General features: G+C 46.6%; 1 protein-coding gene across 1 annotated transcript in view; it reads left to right on the top strand.

Annotated features, from left to right (window-relative positions):
• hm13 (histocompatibility (minor) 13) overlaps positions 1-21,448 on the top strand; it is a 53,277-nt gene that overhangs the window by 17,619 nt on the left and 14,210 nt on the right. Inside the window, exons 2-3 of the mRNA XM_084462054.1 lie at positions 17,676-17,774; positions 20,882-20,964. Coding sequence (XP_084318180.1) covers positions 17,676-17,774; positions 20,882-20,964 — 182 coding nt within the window. The remainder of the gene's footprint in view (positions 1-17,675; positions 17,775-20,881; positions 20,965-21,448) is intronic.

Genomic DNA, 21,448 nt, shown 5'->3' with positions numbered 1-21,448 from the left:
AATGAGTGTCCCAAATTGCACAACTTTTTACAATATGGTTCTATGGGCTGCCATAGACTCCAATGACAGAGGAAGAATAATAATAAGAATATAGCTGCAAGCAGCAATGTGGGGGCCAAGCAGGACATGCGACCAGCGCATCAAAGACAACAAGCGAAACATGTCATAGCCGCATTCAAATCGCTACCGCAGTTTTGAAAATCGGGCGTACGGTTCAGAATATACGCACTTCCAACTTTGACAGGTTGGTGGCGCTAGAGACTTTGAGGTGTCGACATAGACTTGGTGACAGGGGTCACGGGACCGTCCCCGATGAGTGTGCCTAATATGGTTATGATACATCAAAACCTTACTGAGATTTGACCACACTTCCTGTTTGGCGGCTTGGACGCCAAATTCGATTGGCTGTAGCGAGCAAACACCTACAATCGAAAATCCCTCTAGGAGTTTTGTGGACATTGGTCTAAAGAATGTGTACAGCCAGTTTCATGCAGATTGGTGAAAATCCCTAGGAGAAGATACATTTTAAGTGTTTTACACAAAATACAAAATGGCGGGAAATCCAATTGGTGGAAAATGACATCATAGGATGCGATGAACTCGGCATGAGCCAGGGATTCCAACGGTACCTCATTTTTGAAAATCGGTCACACGGGTCAAAAGTTGTGTGCCTAAATGCACTTCCAACTTTGACATGGTGGTGGCGCTAGAGGGTTCGAGCTGTTGTGATGACACTTGCTGACAAGGTTCATGGGACTGTCCCCGATGAGTGTCCCAAATGTGGCCTTGATACATGAACAATTTGCTGAGATATGACCCCATAACCTGTTTGGCGGCATGGATGCCAAATTTGATTGGCTGTAGCGGGCGAACGCTTTCGAGAATCGAAAATCCCTGGATACATTTTATGGACATTGATCTAGAGAAGGTTGGTTGAAATCCCTAGGAGGGGATACATTTTAAGTGTTTTTCACAAAATCCAAAATGGCGGGAAATCCAATATGGCGGAAAATGATGTCATGGGGTGCGTTGAACTCGGCTTGAGCCAAGGAATCCAACGGTACCTCGTTTTTGAAAATCAGGCTTACAGGTCAAAAAATGTGTGCACAAACGCACCTCCAACTTTGACATGTTGTTGGCGCTAGAGGGTTCGAGCTGTGTACATGGGTCTTGGTGAAAAGACTCAGGGGACTGTCCCGAATGAGTGTGCCAATTTTCACAACTTTTTACCATACGGTTCTATGGGCTGCCATAGACTCCAATGACAGAGGAAGATGAAGAATTAAAGCTGCAAGCAGCGTTGTGTGGGCCAAGCTGACCACGCGAAAGATGAAGCAAATACGACTGATGTTTTGAAGGCTTTAGAGATATGTTTGTCGGACTGCAACTACACTGCAAACTTGGTAAACACAGCAAACGTTATAACCACTGCAAACTTCAACCACTGCAAACTATGAAAATCATTCAGCTCAATAAAACAAGAAAAGTAGGCTGGTCTAATACTCAACACTCGTGGACAGCGGATGAGAGCTAAAGTCTTTCCTACACCCGTGTGGCCAGCCCGTTCGTGGAAATTCTGCCACATCTTCTCTTTCAAGGCTGTAGGGAGGACCAGCTGAAAGATGGAGTTTGCGGTGTTGGGGTCCCTCACACACTGATGCAAGACTCCCTCCCTCAGAGTCAGCCTCTTCCTCTCCTTGAGGATCTGCCGAGTGTCACGTTGCAGGCCGATCCTTTCTGTTGCACTGGGCGGTTTCCCTGTCTGCAAGGATAACAGCATGTGGCGAATCATGTCATCTTTTTGCTGGGCGTCCTTCCATTCTCCAGGGGGTTCGGCCCAGCTGCACCTCTTCTAGGTCAACTTGGACAGGAGAGTTAAGCATTTCTGGGCATGGGTTTTCCACCCTGGTGAGAAAAGTCTTCAGGGCCAGGATCTCCTCCTCTTCACCATCCTCTCCTCCATCCACAGGTACTCGAGATAGGGCATCAGCATTAGCATTGGTTTTGTCAGGCTGGAACTTGATGTTGAAGTGGTAGTTGTAATGTCTGGCTGCCCACTGTTGCTCCAAGCTTCTCAGGTTCACCACCTGTAAGTTTGCGAGAAAGTTGTTGTCAGTGAACACTACACAATGGGAGCCTTGAGTGGAATTTCTTGCTGCACCAGCGAAAGACGGCCTACCTTCTGATAGCAATGAAGGTAAACAGGAGTCTGGCCAGTGTTCTTCACTTGAACTGGAATCTGGCCGCCCTCTGCAGAAACGATTGCCTTTGCCACTAGCTAGGGTGTGTCTTCGAGGATTGGCTCTACCAGTGCAAGATATGGCCTCCCCAGTTTTAACAATCTAGCATACTCAGTGATCACACTGGTTGAAATAGCGAGTACAAGCAGTTTCAACGATCTAGCATAGTCACAGTGATCACACTGGTTCAAATAGAGAGTACAAGCAGTTTCAACAATCTGGAGTAGTCACAGTGGTCACACTGGTTCAAATATCTGCACATCTCTGTAAAAAACAAAACTCCCTTCTGCATAACATTCACAGAACATGAATTGTAATTGGACACACCAACTCTCTCTCTGCACAATGCCAACATTACCTTCCCATTCAGACAAAGTAGACTCCATTGAATCTTTAAAACCTTCCCCTACTCCACAGAAGTCTACACCCACTCACTGCATTTCCTTTACCCACTTTGACTATTTGTACACGGCCATGAACATGGCAAACAATGTGCAACCAAGTTCCGTCTGCTGCATTTTACACAAGGAAGCGCATTATTGTACTATATGTGATTGTCTGTACTGTATGTGCTTGTGTCTATGTAATTGTGTCTATTGTATGTTATGTTCTCTGCTGTACTGTATGTCTGTGATTGTCTACTGTATGTGCTTCCGTCTGATTTTGTCTACTGTATGCAATTGTCTGTGATTGTCTTTACTGTATGAGCTTGTCTATGTGATTGTCTCTACTGTATGTGCTTGTCTGGGTAATCGTCTCTACAACAAAACCCATGAATATGATGTACTGTACTGTAAGATGCAGCAAGAGCCATTGTATAGCATAAGAGCTATTGTGTAAATAGACTTGCAGTGATTCAAAGCGTGCCAGTAGGCCTACAAGATACTCAAATATGCAATGCCTCCCCCACATGGCAAACATTTGTAATACACACATATTACTTACTCTAAACAATAGGCACACGATTCCCTGGTCTGTGAGCCAAATTTCACAACTTTTAACTGGCAGGAGCGACCAACAATGATTCTGTTGTCTGCCATTGACTTCCACAGCAGCATATTTACAATAATTATAAGAATGCACTTTGGATGAACAGCAATCGAACCCTGAACTCGCTGCTTGCGAGACTGACGCGCTACCCGCTATGCCACGACGGATCTTCCAAACGCGCTTCGCAGATTTGAGTGTATAATGTCAGCTTCTGCTTCCTCTTGGTAGAGAGTCCTGAGCACTTAATTAATGTCACCTGGTAGGGTTGCTTCCTCTCGGTAGAGTGAGAGGGGGGGGGTGTCGTTGTTTAAATTGGCACACAGCGAAAAGTATACATAGCATAGCTCAACTATTTACTTCAGAATCCAGACAATCACGCGAACATTTCCATGTATAATATGTCCTTCGGTCTTCAGAAGTGTAGGAGAGGTGAAGAGTTAGAAACAGTTAGAGATTCTAGAGCGAAGAGAGATTTTCTAGAGCGTGGCTCCATTGATTTCAATGGAGGGGGGGGAGTCATTATTCGAACTGTCACAGAGTGAAAAATATACATCGAAGAGCTTAGCTTTTTTGATTTTATGAATCCCAAGAGTCGTGTGAACGTTTTGATATATAAAATGTGTATGAGCTGTGAGAATTAGAAGAGGGATGGCAGTTTATAAAATGTGACTTTTTACAAAATGCTCTGAAACTGGTGAAATTGTGCAGAAGACAAAAAGTGTTCCTTTCATTCTGCAATCAAACAAATGAAGTAATAATGAAACCATGGGGTGTTTTGAACTCGGCATGAGCCAGGGAATCCATTGCTACCATCATTTTGAAGATTGGACATACAGTTCAAAAGTTACTGGCATAAACGCAACTCCAACTTTGACACGCTGGTGGCGCTAGAGTGCACGAGATGTCAACGTAAGGCTTGGTGACAGATGTCATGGGTGTGTCCCGGATGAGTGTGCCAAATGTGGTTTTGATAGATTAAAACATTACTGAGATATGACCCCAGTTCCTGTTTTGCAGCTTTTCTGCCAAATTTGATTGGCTGTCACGAGGGAACGCAATGGACAATCAAAAATCCCTGTAAGACTTTTGTGGACATCGGTCTATAGATTGTGCATACTGCGTTTGGTGCAGATTGGTGAAAAAACCTAGGAGGAGATACATTTTGAGTGTTTTACACTAAATCCAAAATGGCGGGAAATCCAATATGGTGGAAAATGATGTCATAGGGTCCGTTGAAAATCGGGCTTACAGGTCAAAAGTTGCATGCACAAATGCACCTCCAACTTTGACACGTTGGTGGCGCTAGAGCGTTCAAGCTGTGGACATGGGTCTTGGTGAGAAGACTCAGGGGACTGTCATGAATGAGTGTGCCAATTTTCACAACTTTTTACCATACAGTTCTATGGGCTGCCATAGACTCCAATGGCAGAGGAATAATAATAAGAAAAGGTACAAGAACAATGGGTGCCAGCGCTGCGCTGCTTGGCCCCCAATAATGGTACAAGATCAATGGTGGACTGCGCAGCTTCGCTGCTTGGCCCCCAAATATAGCTGCAAGCAGCAATGTGGGGGCCAAGCAGGACATGCGACCAGCGCATCAGACAACAAGCGAAACACGTCATAGCCGCATTCAAATCGCTACCGCAGTTTTGAAAATCGGGCGTACAGTTCAGAATATATGCACTTCCAACTTTGACAGGTTGGTGGCGCTAGAGACTTTGAGGTGTCGACATAGACTTGGTGACGGGTCACGGGACCGTCCCCGATGAGTGTGCCTAATGTGGTTATGATACATCAAAACCTTACTGAGATTTGACCACACTTCCTGTTTGGCGGCTTGGACGCCAAATTCGATTGGCTGTAGCGAGCGAACACCTTCGACAATCGAAAATCCCTCTAGGGGTTTTGTGGACATTGGTCGAAAGAATGTGTACAGCCAGTTTCATGTAGATTAGTGAAAATCCTTAGGAGAAGATACATTTTAAGTGTTTTACACAAAATACAAAATGGCGGGAAATCCAATTGGTGGAAAATGACATCATAGGATGCGATGAACTCGGCATGAGCCAGGGATTCCAAGGGTACCTCATTTTTGAAAATCGGTCACACAGGTCAAAAGTTGTGTGCCTAAATGCACTTCCAACTTTGACATGGTGGTGGCGCTAGAGGGTTCGAGCTGTCGTGATGACACTTGCTGACAAGGTTCATGGGACTGTCCCCGATGAGTGTCCCAAATGTGGCTTTGATACATTAACAATTTGCTGAGATATGACCCCATAACCTGTTTGGCGGCTTGGACGCCAAATTTGATTGGCTGTAGCGGGCGAATGCTTTCGAGAATCGAAAATCCCTGGATAACATTTGTGGACATTGATCTAGAGAAGGTGTATACCGAGTTTCGTGCAGATTTGTTGAAATTCCTAGGAGGAGATACATTTTAAGTGTTTTTCACAAAATCCAAAATGGCGGGAAATCCAATATGGCGGAAAATGATGTCATGGGTTGCGTTGAACTCGGCTTGAGCCAAGGAATCCAACGGTACCTCGTTTTTGAAAATCGGGCTTACAGGTCAAAAGTTGTGCACAAACGCACCTCCAACTTTTACATGTTGGTGGCGCTAGAGGGTTCGAGCTGTGTACATGGGTCTTGGTAAAAAGACTCCGGACCCTGTCCCGAATGAGTGTGCCAAATTGAACAACTTTTTACAATATGGTTCTATGGGCTGCCATAGACTCCAATGACAGAGGAAGATGAAGAATAACTAGAAAATTGCATTTCCTGCAGAAAATGCCTGTGAATGCTGAGCAGCTGAACGGAATAGCAAAAGCATTGCTGAAAATACATGAATGTTAAAAATCTGAAATGTCAAATGCATCACACCTGAACAGCTGAAAATCCTGGAAGCTGAAAAGCCTGGAAGCTGAAAAACCTTGAAGCTTAGCTGAACTGTGAAACTGGCAGAATTGGAAGCTGAAGTGCATTACATAAAGAAGCTAAGAACTTCAATACAGTGCTACAAGAGCTGGAAGATAAACTGTTACACTGTAATGATGGAATGTATTACAGTAGGACCCCACTCATCCGAACTTCAGAGATCCGAACCTCCCAGTCTACCGGACAGGCTTAACATTTTTTTTTTTAGCCTGCTATCTGGTTACTGGTGGGATTTTCATTACAGTACTGTATCCTACTGTGAATAAAAACAGAACTATATATAGGCCTACATGTTGCCTGTAGGTGTAGCCTACTGTCACGTTTCATTTCTTTGTTACTCTAATGTCGAGCATATAAAACGCAAACGAGTCTGCTGCGTGAGAGCTGCATTCCTTGGTAGCCAGAGAGCACGTCAGCAACCTGAAGCAGCATCGAGTCATTTTTCGTTCCCAGTTAATGGACTTCAGGAACACAGACGTGTTGTGAGCATGTAGATTAGCCTACTAAACCTACTGTATTTGTTAAATAATAGCCTACAGGCTAGGCCACGTTAGCCTACATCGGTTGTTCTGGAGACTTTCTTTTAGGCTACAATAGCCTAAGACACGACAACTTGTCTGTCATTTATTTATTTCTTGATTATAATTTGCTCTAATTGTTCTAATGTTGGGTTGTTTTTAGGCTATACCATTTTGTTCTACGAATACAGTAGCCTATCGATGCAGCGTATGCCTCATTTGAGAATAAAGTACTGTATTTGATCAAAGCACGCACTCAATTGGAAATTCGGTTATATTATTATAGGCTAGGCTATATGAGTTTAGTTGGCTATTTGATTGCAATGTTGATGCATTTTCACAAGTAATTAAGGTTATTTATCGGTCTATTATGAGTCTATATGGAACAAGTATACCACTTATTGAATTTGGTGCATTTTAACATAAGTTTCAGTCATCCGGACATTTCAGAGATACGAACGACCTTCGGTCCCGTTGGGTTCGGATAAGTGGAGTCCTACTGTACTAAAAAGATTGGAAGCTGAAAAACCTGGAAGCTTAGCTGAAATATGAAACTGGCAGAATTGGAAGCTGAACTGCATTGCCTAAAGAAGCTAAGAACCTAAATACTTTTAAACTTTTCAACCTGAGTAGTGTAAGCCTTGAAATGAGCCTTTAGCTTGAAAGATGAACAATAGAGTAATACTGTCAAAGCTGAAAGATGGAATAAATGATGGAACGGATAGCTTAGAAGCTTCTAAGCCTGTCAGGGACAGTACAGTGACCTCTGGGCAATGTCTATGCACCAGACGGTGAAGACCTTGTGTCTCTAGCCCACATGGGCTGAGTTCTGTGGTCCATGGCGTGGATAGTGGCGTGGTGGAAAGACTCCGCCCCCTTGGGTCACTGCTGGTCAGGGGCAGTGCATTGACCTCAGGGCAATCCCCGTGCACCCACTGGTGAAGACCGTGTGTCTCTAGCTCACTCAGGGGCTGAGTTGTGGGGTCTGTGGCGTGGATAGTGGCGTGGTGGCGAGACTCCGCCTCCTTGGGTCACAACCCGTTGGGGACAGTACAGTGACCTCTTGGCAAATTCCATGCACCCTCCAGCGAAGACCATGTGTCTCTAGCCGCCTCAGAGGCTGTGTTGTGAGGTCCGTGGCGTGGTAGTGGCGGCGAGACTCCGCCCCCTTGGGTCAGAGCCAGTAGTAAACAGTGTAGGCCGCGCCGGGCTACCCACTTGCCTTCACCAGTGAAGACCGTGTGTCTCTAGCTGCCTCAGAGGCTGAGTTGTGAGGTCCGTGGTGTGTTAGAGGTGTGATGGCGAGACTCCGCCCCCTTGGGTCAGAGCCGGTCTTGGATAGTGTATGCCACTCTGGGCCTTCCACCTGCCCCCACCGGCGATGACCATGTGTCCTTAGCCCACTCAGGGTCAGAGTTGTGGGGTGCATGGCGTGGTGGCGAGACTCCACCCCCTTGGGTCAGAGCAGGTCTTGGACAGCGTACGCCTCTCAGGGCCTCCCACCTGCCCCCACCGGCGATGACCCTGTGTCCTTAGCCCACTCAGGGTCTGAGTTGTGGGGGGCGTGGCGTGGATAGTGGTGTGGTGGCGAGACTCCGCCCCCTTGGGTCATAGCCAGTCTTGGACAGTGTAGGCCGTGCCGGGCTACCCACTAGCCTTCACCAGTGAAGACCGTGTGTCTCTAGCCACCTCAGAGGCTGTGTTGTGAGTTCCGTGGCGTGGATAGTGGTGTGGTGGTGAGACTCCACCCCCTCAGGTCAGAGCCAGTTGGGGACAGTGTACCCCTCTCCGGGCCACCTACTTGACTCCACCATGAAGACCTCCGGGCAGTCTCCTTGCACCCACTGGTGAAGACTGTGTGTCTCTAGCTCAATCAGGGGCTGAGTTGTAGGGTCTGTGGCATGGTGACGAGACTCCGCCAGAAAGAAAGAAAGAAAGAAAGAAAGAAAGAAAGAAAGAAAGAAAGAAAGAAAAGATGGAAGGAAGGAAGGATGCAAGGAAGGAAGGAAGGAGGGAAGGATGGATGGATGGATGGATGGATGGATGGATGGATGGATGGATGAAAGAGAAGGAAGGAAGGAAGGAAGGAAGGAAGGAAGGAGGGAGGGAGGGAGGGAGGGAAGGAAGGAAGGAAGGATGGAAGGATGGAAGGAAGGATGGATGGATGGATGGAAGGAAGGAAGGATGGAAGGATGGAAGGATGGAAGGATGGATGGAAGGAAGGATGGATGGAAGGAAGGATGCAAGGAAGGAAGGAAGGAGGGAAGGAAGGATGGATGGATGGATGGATGGATGAAAGAAAGAAGGAAGGAAGGAGGGAAGGAAGGATGGAAGGAAGGAAGGAGGGATGGAAGGATGGAAGGATGGAAGGAGGGAAGGAAGGATGGATGGATGGATGGATGGATGGATGGATGGATGGATGGATGGAAGGAAGGAAGGATGGAAGGATGGATGGATGGAAGGAAGGAAGGAAGGATGGAAGGATGGAAGGATGGATGGATGGAAGGAAGGAAGGATGGATGGAAGGAAGGAAGGAAGGAAAGATGGAAGGAAGGAAGGCAGGAAGGAAGGAAGGAAGGAATATGAATGCTACCACAGTAGTCATAAAAGGGTGCCTGTACAGAGAGGCTGCACGTGTCCCCAAATTCAAATCTCAACTGACACTGTGAGCATCCTCTCATTCACTTCAATGGAAAGGCATGCCGGCTTCAGACAGCTCTCTCTCAAAAAGTATAAAGGCTACAGCTTAGCTATTGACACCGTAGGTGTCCTGAGAACTTGCTGAACATTTGTATGTATAATTGTCCGTGTAGCTTAAAAACTGTAGGCATGGCAACGAGTTAGAAAAAGTGTAAAAATGCAAAATGAGCAGCTCAAAAGTCAGAGTGTGGGCCAATACGTTTCAATGAAGAGCGCAGTTGCCGAACGAATTGTCATAGAGCGAAAACTATGAGTCACACGGCTTAGATACTTACATTGTACGAATCAGCATAGTTGTGTGAACGTTTTAATGTAGAATATGTGTATGAGCTGTTAAAACTGTAGGAGCGACAGCAGTTTACAAAACATGTAGATGTTTTCAAAATACGAGCTGCTACACTCTAGAAACTGAACATTCCACACATCCACTTCAATGTTAAAAAGGGTCCAAAACAAACTTAAATTACATAAAAACTATAAGGAATTTTAGAAATCTGTTGACACCCTGAAGACAGCTAAATGTCTTGAACATTTTAAACTTTGAAGGAGGTTTCTAGCACAAAAAATGAAGGAGGAGATAGGTTTCAAAGCTGAAGAGGATTTCAAGGTCTGCCCATAGACTTCCATTGTAAAAAAATGTTGAAAAAAGCTGAAGATTTTATGTATGTAAGTATGAAATAAGTATGTATTTAATAAGTATGAAAGTTATTAAAATTCTGAAAGATATCCCATAAAGACCTTAACAAGCTGAACATTTTGATAGTTGAATGGTTTCTGTAGCTCAAAGTATGAAGGAGTTGAAGGCTGAAGAGGTTTTCAAAACTCCCCCATTGACTTCCATTCAAAAAATAAGTTGAAAAAGCTGAATATTTAAAAAAGTATAAAAGGTATTAAAAATCTGAAAGAGGTCCCATCGTGTCCTTAACAATCTGAACATTTTGATAGTTGAATGGTTTCTGTAGCTCAAAGTATGAAGGAGCTACAGAGAGCCAAAAAACGTACGGAAGAATAATAATAAAGAACTGGATAACAATAGTGTGAATGCTGTAAAGGTACAAGAGCAATGGCAATAGCAATGGCAATAGCAACCCCAAAAAGGTACAAGAACAATGGTGGCCTGTGCAGATTCGCTGCTTGGCCCCAAATAATAAAGAACTGGATAACAATAGTGTGAATGCTGAAGTAGCATTCACACTAATAACTAATACAGATACAGTAATGTTATCCAATACATCTGGGTATATTTAGTGTGAATGCTGATTCAGCATTCACACTATTGTTATCCAGTTTTTTTTTTTCGTTTTTTTTTTTTACTTCTTCCGTACGTTTTTTGGCTCTTTGTAGCTCCTTCATACTTTGAGCCACTTAAACCATTCAAGTATCAAAATGTTCAGCTTGTTAAAGGACAATGCTCGTTTTTGACAACCTGGACCTTATTTACGACATATTATAAGACGTTTGACTCACCGAGATCACTTTGGTGTAGTTCGGAGGTCTGTAGAAGAAGTTTAAAATCCAGCCCGAGCAAGTATATCCATGTAATGGCGGTGGTGGGGGCAACGAGAATGCAGTTTCTAAAAATCTATTTTCTGCCGCGAAACGGTTGTTTTCATCAATCTGTCTTTATTGAATCGGTAGTTGTGCTTACATAGAGAGCATAGGCCTGTTGTGGTAGTTCACATGCCTCTGTAATATGATCTTTAGAAACGTCTTTAGACACGAAATAGCTTCCTCACTTGCTCCAGCACGCGTGCGCACAGCGTGCTGGAGCAACGATTGCGTGCTGTGCGCATTAGTGCTGGAGCAAGTGAGGAAGCTATTTCGTTTCGAAAGACGTTTCTAAAGATCATGGCATGTGAAAACCACAACAATTATGCTCTATGTAAGCACAACTAGCGATTCATTAAGACAGATTGATGAAAACAACCGTTTCGCGGCAGAAAATAGATTTTTAGAAGCTGCATTCTCGTTGCCCCGACCACCGCCATTACATGGATACACTGGCTCGTGCTGGATTTTAAATTTTCTCAGGATTCCTACGGTGTCAATATCTAGGCTGTGACCTTTATACTTTTTGAGAGAGAGCTGTCTGAAGCCGGAATGCCTTTCCATTGAAGTGAAAGAGAGGATGCTCACAGTGTCAGTTGGGATTTGAATTTGGGGACACGTGCAGGCTCTCTGTACAGGCACACTTTTATGACTACTGTAGTAGCATTCATATTCCTTAATTCCATCCTTCCTTCCTTCCTTCTTTCCTTCCTTCCCTCCTTCCTTCATTCCTTCCTTCCTTCCTTCCTTCCTACCTTCCTTATATTCTTAATATCCTGTTCAGGCTGTAAACTCATACCTTTTCTACTCTTTCAGCTATTGAACTCAATACAACTATGAGTTATGATGAGTGGTTAAATAAATTTTCAGAGTAGTACTACAGTAGCTGTACTTATAACAAACACACTGCTTCTCACTGCAATAGGCTCTGTGCACCAGCTCCAATACTTCCTGAAAGTCACTTGGCATCTTTATTTCCTGTCCTATATGATTGGATTAAGTGATTAATCAGGTGTGTGGCAGACCCAGCTCACACCTGATTAATCACTTAATCCAATCATATTGGACAGGAAATAAAGAAGCCAAGTGACTTTCAGGAAGTAGTGAAGCTGGTGCACAGAGCCTATTGCTTCTCACTTCAACTTCCATACAAAACCTCCACAGCTACTGCTCAGCCACGGAGTGGGCTATAGACACACGGTCTCTAATGAGGGGTGCATGGGGATGGCCTGGCGGTCACTGACCTGCTCCTGACTGGCTCTGACCCGAGGGGATGGTCTCGCCATCATGCCATTATCCACGCCACGGTCCCCACATCTCAGCCCCTGAGTTGGCTAAAGACACAGTTTTCACAGTTGCGTGCATGTGGGTGGCCTGGACCATGTGGGTGGCCCGGAGAGCAGTACACTGTCCTCGACCGGCTCTGACCCCAGGGGGCGGAGTCTCGCCACCACGCCACTACCACACCGTGGACATCACAACACAGGAGGCTAGAGACACATGGTCTTCACTGGTGAAGGCAGGTGGGTAACCCAGTGCGGCCTACACTGTTCACGACCGGCTCTGATCCGAGGGGGCGGAGCCTCGCCACCACGCCATTATCCACGCCACAGACACCAAAACTAAGACCCTGAGTGAGCAACAGACACACGGTCTTCACTGGTGGGTGCAGGGAGATTGCCCGGACGTCACTGCACTGCCCGCGACCTGCTCTGACCCAAGGGGGCGGAGTCTCGCCATCACGCCACTACCACGCCACGGACCTCACAACACAGCCTCTGAGGTGTTTAGAGACCCACGATCTTCACTGGTGAAGGCAGGTGGGTAACCCGGTGCGGTCTACACTGTCCACGACCGGCTCTGCCCCGAGGGGGCGGAGTCTCGCCACCACGCCACTATCCACGCCACAGACACCACAACTAAGACCCTGAGTGAGCTACAGACACACAGTCTTCACTGGTGGGTGCAGGGAGATTGCCCGGATTTCAGTGCACTGCCCCCGACTGGCTCTGACCCGAGGGGGCGGAGTCTCGCCACCACGCCACTACCACGCCTCGGACCTCACAACACAGCCTCTGAGGTGGCTAGAGACACATGGTCTTCACTGGTGAAGGCAGGTGGGTAGCCCGGTGCAGCCTACACTGTCCACAACCGGCTCTGACCCGAGGGGGCGGAGTCTCGCCACCACGCCACTATCCACGCCACAGCCACCACAGCTAAGACCCTGAGTGAGCTACAGACACGCGGCCTTCACTGGTGGGTGCAGGGAGATTGCCCGGACGTCACTGCACTGCCCGCGACCTGCTCTGACCCGAGGGGGCGGAGTCTCGCCATCACGCCACGGACCTCACAACACAGCCTCTGAGGTGGCTAGAGACACACGGTCTTCACTGGTGAAGGCAGGTGGGTAGCCTGGCACGGCCTACAGTGTCCACGACTGGCTCTGACTCGAGGGGGCAGAGTCTCGCCACCACGCCACGGACACCACAACTCAGCCCTTGAGTGGGCTAGAGACACATGATCTTCACGGGTGGGTGCATGGAGATTGCCAAGAGGGCACTGTACTGTCCCAGATGGGTTGAGACCCAAGGGGGCGGAGTCTTTCCACCACGCCACTATCCACGCCATGGACCACAGAACTCAGCCCATGTGGTTTAGAGACACACGCTCTTCACCGTCTGGTGCATAGAGATTGCCCAGTGGTCACTGTACTGTCCCGACAGTCTTCCAAGCTTTTAAGCTATACATTCCATCATTTATTCCATCTTTCAGCTTTGACAGTATTACTCTATTGCTCATCTTTCAAGCTAAAGGCTCAGTTCAAGGCTCAGGTTGAAAAGTTTAAAATAAATATTTAATTTCTTAGCTTCTTTAGGTAATGCAGTTCCTATTCTGCCAGTTTCACATTTCAGCTAAGCTTCCAGGTTTTCCAGCCTACAAGCTTTTTAGCAATATATTCCATCATTTATTCCATGTTCCAGCTTTGACAGTATTACAGTTTATCTTCCAGCTTTTGTAGCAATGTATTTAAGTTTTTAGCTTCTTTAGGCAATGCAATTCAATTTCCAATTCTGCAAGTTTCACATTTCAGCTTCCAGGTTTTTCAGCTTCCAATCTTTTTAGCAATACAGTACATTCCATCATTACAGTGTCACAGTTTATCTTCCAGCTTTTGTAGCAATGTATTTAAGTTCTTAGCTTCTTTATGTAATGCACTTCAGCTTCCAATTCTGCCAGTTTCACAGTTCAGCTAAGCTTCAAGGTTTTTCAGCTTCCAGGCTTTTCAGCTTCCAGGATTTTCAACCATTCAGGTGTGATGCATTTGACATTTCAGATTTTTCACATTCATGCATTTTCAGCAATGCTTGTGCTATTCCGTTCAGCTGCTCAGCATTCACACGCATTTTCTGCAGGAAATGCAATTTTCTAGTTTTTTTTACTTCTTCTTCCGTACGTTTTTTGGCTCTCTGTAGCTCCTTCATACTTTGAGCCACTTAAACCATTCAAGTATCAAAATGTTCAGCTTGTTAAGGACATGCGCGGAATCCTTTCAGATTTTTTATACCTTTCATACTTTTTAAAATTCAACTTTTTCAACAATTTTTTTGAATGGAAGTCAATGGGGGAGTTTTGAAACCTTCTTCAGCCTTCAACTCCTTCATACTTTGAGCTACAGAAAACATTCAACTATCAAAATGTTCAGCTTGTTTAGGTCTTTATGGGATATCTTTCCGATTTTTAATAACTTTCATACTTTTTTAAATATTCAGCTTTTTTCAACATTTTTTTTTACAATGGAAGTCTATGGGCTGACCTTGAAATCCTCGTCAGCTTTGAAACCTATCTCATGTTTCTTCATTCCATCCTTCCTTCCTTCCTATCTTCCTTCCTTCCTAGTCTCCTTCCTACCTTCCTTATATTCAAAGAAATATTCAGAATGACACTCTTTTTCAGGCTGTAAACTCATATTAATGCCCTTTCTCCTCTTTCAGCTATTGAACTCAATGAAACTATGAGTTATGATGAGTGGTTAAATACATTTTCAGTGTAGTACTAGCTGTACTTATAACAAATGCACTGCTTCTCACTGCAACTGCTTCTCACTTCAACTTCCATACAAAACCTCCACAGCTACTGCTCGGCCACAGAGTGGGCTATAGACATACGGTCTCCAATGAGGGGTGCATGGGGACGGCCTGCGGTCCCTGACCTGCTCCTGACTGGCTCTGACCCGAGGGGACGGAGTCTCACCATCACGCCACTACCACGGACCTCACAACACAGCCTCTGAGGCGGCTAGAGACACACAGTCTTCACTGGTGAAGGCAGGTGGGGAGCCGGGCGCGGCCTACACTGTCCAGTACCGGCTCTGACCCGAGGGGGCGGAGTTTCACCACCACGCCACTATCCACGCCACAGACGCCACAACTGAGACCCTCAGTGAGCTACAGACACATGGTCTTCACGGGTGGGTGCAGGGAGATTGCCCGGACGTCACTGCACTGCCCACGACCTGCTCTGACCCGAGGGGGCGGAGTCTCGCCACCACGCCACATACCTCGCAAGACAGCCTCTGAGGCCGCTGTCTTCACTGGTGAAGGCAGATGGGTAGCCTGGTGTGGCCTACACTGTCCACGACCGGCTCTGACCCAAGGGGGCGGAGTCTTGACACCACGCCACTATCTATGAACACAGACCGTGAGTGGGTTAGAGACACATGGTCTTCATGGGTGGGTGCATGGAGATTGCCAAGAGGTCACTGTACTGTCCCCGACAGGTTGTGACCCAAGGAGGCGGAGTCTCACCACCACGCCACTATCCACACCACTGTCGCCACATCTCAGCCCATGAGTGAGCTTCAGACACACGGTCTTCACTGGTGGGTGCATGGAAATTGCTCGGATGTCAGTGCACTGCCCCCGACCTGTCTGACTGGAGGGGGAGGAGTCTCGCAATCATGCCACTATCAACGCCACGGACCTCAATGCACAGCCTCTGAGGTGGCTAGAGACACATGGTCTCCACTGCTGAAGGCAGGTGGGTAGCCTGGCATGGCCTACACTGTCCACGACCGGCTCTGACCCAAGGGGGCGGAGTCTTGACACCACGCCACTGAACACGCCACGGACAACACAACTCAGACCGTGAGTAGGTTAGAGACACATGGTCTTCACGGGTGGGTGCATGGAGATTGCCAAGAGGTCACTGTACTGTCCCCGACAGGATGTGACCCAAGCAGGCGGAGTCTGACCACCACGCCACTATCTACACCACAGACCCCACAACTCAGCCCCTGAGTGAGCTAGAGACACACGGTCTTCACCAGGGAGATTGCCCGGAGGTCAATGCACTGCCCCTGACCAACGGTGACCAAGGGGGCGGAGTCTTTCCACCACGCCACTATCCACGCCATGGACCACAGAACTCAGCCCATGTGGGCTAGAGACATACGGTCTTGACCGTCTGGTCCATAGAGATTGCCCAGAGATCACTGTACTGTCCCCAACAGGCTTCCAAGCTTTGAAGCTATACATCCATCATGTATTCCATCTTCCATCTGCTCAGCATTCACACGCATTTTCTGCAGGAAATGCCATTTTCTAGTTGCTATTGCTATCTTAAATGAGCCACGGTGGACAATGATGTCATAGCATTGTGGGACTGCATTTTCATGTGAATTAGCTAGCTAGCTAAGTTAACTAAACATGAAATAAGATACAGTAGCTAGCCTTTAGGTTATTATGAGGCGGAGATTTGGTCCTATACGTGTGGGGACACTAACGTTAACTAACATAAGCAGCACATTTTTCACTTACTTGCACATCCACTCTCCCCTTCTTGCCAAGGGCATGAACAGTCCGGAACATGGTCTTCATTTTCAAGCTTGTCTGTTCGGACATAGCCGTCAGCGCCGTCACGTCAGGTGACGAGAAGAGAGGCTCGGACTGGGCGCGGGACACAGACAGACAGACGATATGACACTCGCTGCATTCATGGTCATGGATGTTCTCCAGCTTCATAGTTTTGTTGCCGACGACAAACGAGTTGCCTCTTTTTCCTCTTGCCTCTTTTTCTTTGGCATGCAGCTGACACACAGAACAAGACATCATAGCAGCCTGAGCGTCGTAGTGTAGCTATCCCCTAGCAACTCCGTTTACTCCAACCCTCCACTTCTCACAGAACTTTCTTGTTTTTGCTTTTTATGCTTCGGTTTCATATTTTTCCTCTGTCAGCTCTGTGTTTTCTCGTTTTGTCGTCGGTTTAGGTTTAACTACTTCCTCCGAGGTAAATGGGAACGATTTTCTGTGCGCGAGTAGCCTCGCGTCACCAATCTCTCCTTTAACTTTATTTGGTGCAGCGGGGGAGCTATTTAAGTGCAACACACAACAAATAGAACGCCGGTCTATGGCATGGATATGGCGACGCACGCATAATTTATTATATTACTTTATTGGTGCAAACATTTACCCGCCAGCGTGGCGGATAGCCTCCGAAATTTAGTCACCAAATGGAAATTTTACCCGCCATTGGCAGGTGGCGGGTGTTAATTTTCAGCCCTGATGACGTGGCCTGTCCCAGTGATCCCACCAGGCATGACGTGGCCTGTCCCAGTGTTCCCAGTGTCATAGTGGTCCCTAAGGAGCACCACGGATAGAGTGGGCAGGGATGCTGATACTGTACATATTGCATTTGCAGTAGTTTTCACCTACCTACCTCCTATCTTTGTGTGTGTGTGTCTTTACAGAATGCATCTGACATGCCAGAAACCATCACCAGCAGAGATGCGGCCAGATTCCCCATCATCGCCAGCTGCACACTCTTTGGCCTCTATCTCTTCTTCAAGGTGAGCTGACCCCTCCATCTTTGTGTTTGCGCGTGCGTGCGTGCACATCCATGCATGTGTGTCATCTACACAACTCCACATGTACGACTGCTGTTGTAGTCATATGTTCATAGTCTAGTGGGAAAGTGGGGTCCCCATGCATCCCATGGATGTATTTTTTGCTAACTTAGTGTTTTGTAATCCTGAAGGTGTCTAGTAAACAAATGTTGATGTTCACAACTCAAAATGTTGTCCCATGGATCCATTTGGTGGCCATCTTAGTAGCCATCCTGGATTTCTGTCGATAATTGAAAATCTACATAACTTTTGATCTAGACATGATACAGACAAATTACCCTGTTTTTTCTGTGTAATTTTGACACAAATAATTTATGGAGATGGTTATTTTCATGATCTTACCCAGTTAGGTATATTAAAACTCAAAAATAAATCTAGAATTTTATAAAAAGTAACATAAGTGAAGTAGAGCAAGAAAGCCTATTATTTACGTTTTTCCATGTTGCTTTTACCATTTTGGATTATTATGGAAATCCCACAGTATGAGTAATTGTATACTGTATCTGTGGAGTCAGGACTATCACTGGCTTGATGCTTGTTTGTACAGAATGATAACTTAACGATGGTTGTGATTGCTGATGATGTTGGAGGAGTGGTCTGCCTCTGGCGCGTGGAGCAGACCTGAAATCACTCCTTGAGTGGAGCCTGGGGGACAACCAGGAACACGGGAGAACAAGGCACCAGGTAGAACCAGGAACATGGGAGAACCAGGAACACACAGGGAGCACAGTCCCATGCTGAGAACGCACCATTGTTACACAGCGAATTGACAATTGCTGGTGAGCTGGACTCTTATTAGAGAAAGTGAAAACCTGAAGGAACCTGAGCTGGGGATGGCGTGCCTGGGCTGTGTGTCTGTCCGTGGGCCTGGAAGAGTGACGACTAGAACCGCTGTCTCCTGAGCTCAACGGGAGACCAAGGACACGGATATACCAGTTTTTCCATTATCTATTTTGTGCCTAAAGCAAGACGGTTATTTTAATTTCTACAACGGAGAGTTTGGATACTTGATTCTGATTGGCTAGAAGCAGTGGTAAAATACTCTGTAACCCACTGCTGCGACCGCATAACAATTAGTATTAAAGCGCCGTCAATCTCATTGACGAGGCCATTGATAAAATCAAGCGGTAGGCTATGCTTTGCGTAGCAACCACTCGCAGCAACCTCGCCTTTTTCGTATCCTATTACAAAAACGCACTCATCAGTCCGACTCCAACACTTCCCCTACCAGCAAAAACGAGTGCTCTGGAGAGCTGTTTTAATAACTGCACCATGGCTGGAAATATTCAAATAAACGTGAACCACCCGAATTATGCCTTATGGTTTATGCGAACAAGGCCAACCCAAATAGGCGAGATGGCCTATGTTGCCTGGCAACCATTTAATTCAGAACTATAGGCTATCGCGGAAGATTTTGTAAATACTAAAATGATAAGAATGATCAGTAAATAAATGATTGAATGTTACTACTGAGTGTTTTTTGTGATTATATATATGTAGTAACCTCCGCTATCGCGTCAGGCCTAACAACGCCCCGTAGCTGTGGTAAAATCCCCTGTAACCCACTGCCTCTCGTGGTCAATTGCTTAAGTATAGGTTTAGCTGAGGGAAGAATAATAATAATTCTGGACCTCAAGGGTCTTTATTAGCCACACGTGAACACACAACACACGTGAGTAAGAGGCGACACAGAACACACAACACACACAACTTCAGTGGTTGCATTTCTCCCATCCAGACTGTCGTCCTCCAGGGGCAGACAGAAGCAGTGGGCAGCCTCATCAGGGGGTAGCCTCATCAGGGGGCAGCCTCATCAGGGGGCAGCCTCATCAGTGGGCAGACAGAAGCAGGGGGCAGCCTCATCAGTGGGCAGCCTCATCAGGGGGCAGGCAGAAGCAGGGGGCAGCCTCATCAGTGGGCATTAGAGGCCCCGGGGACCAAGTGCTTAGTCTCAGCTACATGGTAGAGAGGTCTTAGTGGTGAATTAACCCTAGACAACAATGGCGTTGTTGACAGTTTTAGGGATTGCTGACTCTTACCTCCCGTATAATCTTACAACACACTTGCAAGGTTAGCCACTTGTAAGTTTAGCCAGGCGGCGAGAACTAGCAAGCCCCAACACGGTCTAGGATGGCCTCGTTGTCATAGTGCTAATTAATTGCAGGTTCACACACAGGCTCAATGCAACCTAACACTCTCACTGAAACTACTACTAACCATCCATCCATGGTCATCCGCTTATCCGGGGTCGGGTCGCGGAGGCAGCAGTTCCAGCAGGGGGGCCCCAGACATCCCTTTCCCTGGCAGCATCAACCAGCTCTGCCTGGAGGATCTTTAGCCGCTCACAGGCCAGTGTGGAGATGTAATCCCGCCACCTAGTCCTGGGTCTACCCTGCGGCCTCTTCCCAGCCGGACACGCCTGGAACACCTCCCTAGGGAGGCGCCCAGGAGGCATCCTCACTACATGCCCGAACCACCTCAACTGGCTCCTTTCGACGCAAAGGAGCAGCGGCTCTACTCCGAGTCTCTCCCGGATGACTGAACTTCTCACCTGATCTCTCAGGGAGACCCCAGCCACCCTCCGGAGAAAACTCATTTTGGCCGCTTGTATTCGTGATCTCGTTCTTTTGGTCATGACCCATCCTTCATGACCATAGGTGAGGGTGGGGATGAAGATAGACCAGTAGATCGAGAGCTTTGCCTTATGGCTCAGCTCTCTTTTCGTTACAACAGTGCGGTAGTAAGGAGGAAATTGGTACCAACTCAGAACACCAATGCTCCAACTAAATGGCCACAGAGATGGCCATGGACCCATGGGACAATATTCCGAGTGGGAAGATAAAAATGTGTTTACTAGGATTAGTAGGATTACAAAAAAATAAGTTAGAAAAATACATCCATCCACCTTCCTACTAGACTTTTAAAAATGTATTTAACTTTTAAAAATGTATTTAACCTTTATTTAAGCAGGGAGTCTCACTGAGACAAAGACCTTTTCTGCAGGGGAGCCCTGATGATGATGATGATGATGGTGTGGTTTCTCTCTCCAGATTTTTTCCCAGGAGTACATCAACATGCTGCTGTCCATGTACTTTTTTGTCCTGGGGATCCTGGCCCTGTCCCACACTATGAGGTGAGGGCAGAGAGGGCAAGATGGAGAGAAGAAAAAAGCAAAGAGACACCTGGGGCCAAATCACACGTGTTTGTTTGTTAACTTTCAAATGAATCAAATCTTCACAAAACATCCTAAAGCTAAAAGTTGCTCCTTAATGGCCATAATTACAAATAATAGTCACTTCTTATTTTGAAACTTCACAAAGCGTTTTTGTGTGAAAATGGCTAAACCTAGGAAAATGCAGGATTGGTGGAGAGGAATTTTAGAGAGGCTAAAGTCAGTCCTAAACAGGGCTCCAGACTGCCACCAAAAATCTGTCCACTGACACAATTATTGGTGGCAACGCTACGACTTGACTTAAGTTGTTTTTTTTCATCTCCAAAGAGTATCAGAGGTCAGATCATCTCTCCACACAGACACAGTGGAGGATATAATTAGAATCAGCATTGAGGAGCCTAGTCTGGAGGACTTCCATGCCAGAGAAAGACCTATTTCACCCAGG

Source organism: Borostomias antarcticus (assembly GCF_949987555.1).
Source record: "Borostomias antarcticus genome assembly, chromosome: 3".
In the NCBI taxonomy this organism is placed as follows: domain Eukaryota; kingdom Metazoa; phylum Chordata; class Actinopteri; order Stomiiformes; family Stomiidae; genus Borostomias; species Borostomias antarcticus.
Note: the sequence above shows the minus strand (reverse complement) of the source record. Positions and strands in the feature narration are given on the sequence as shown.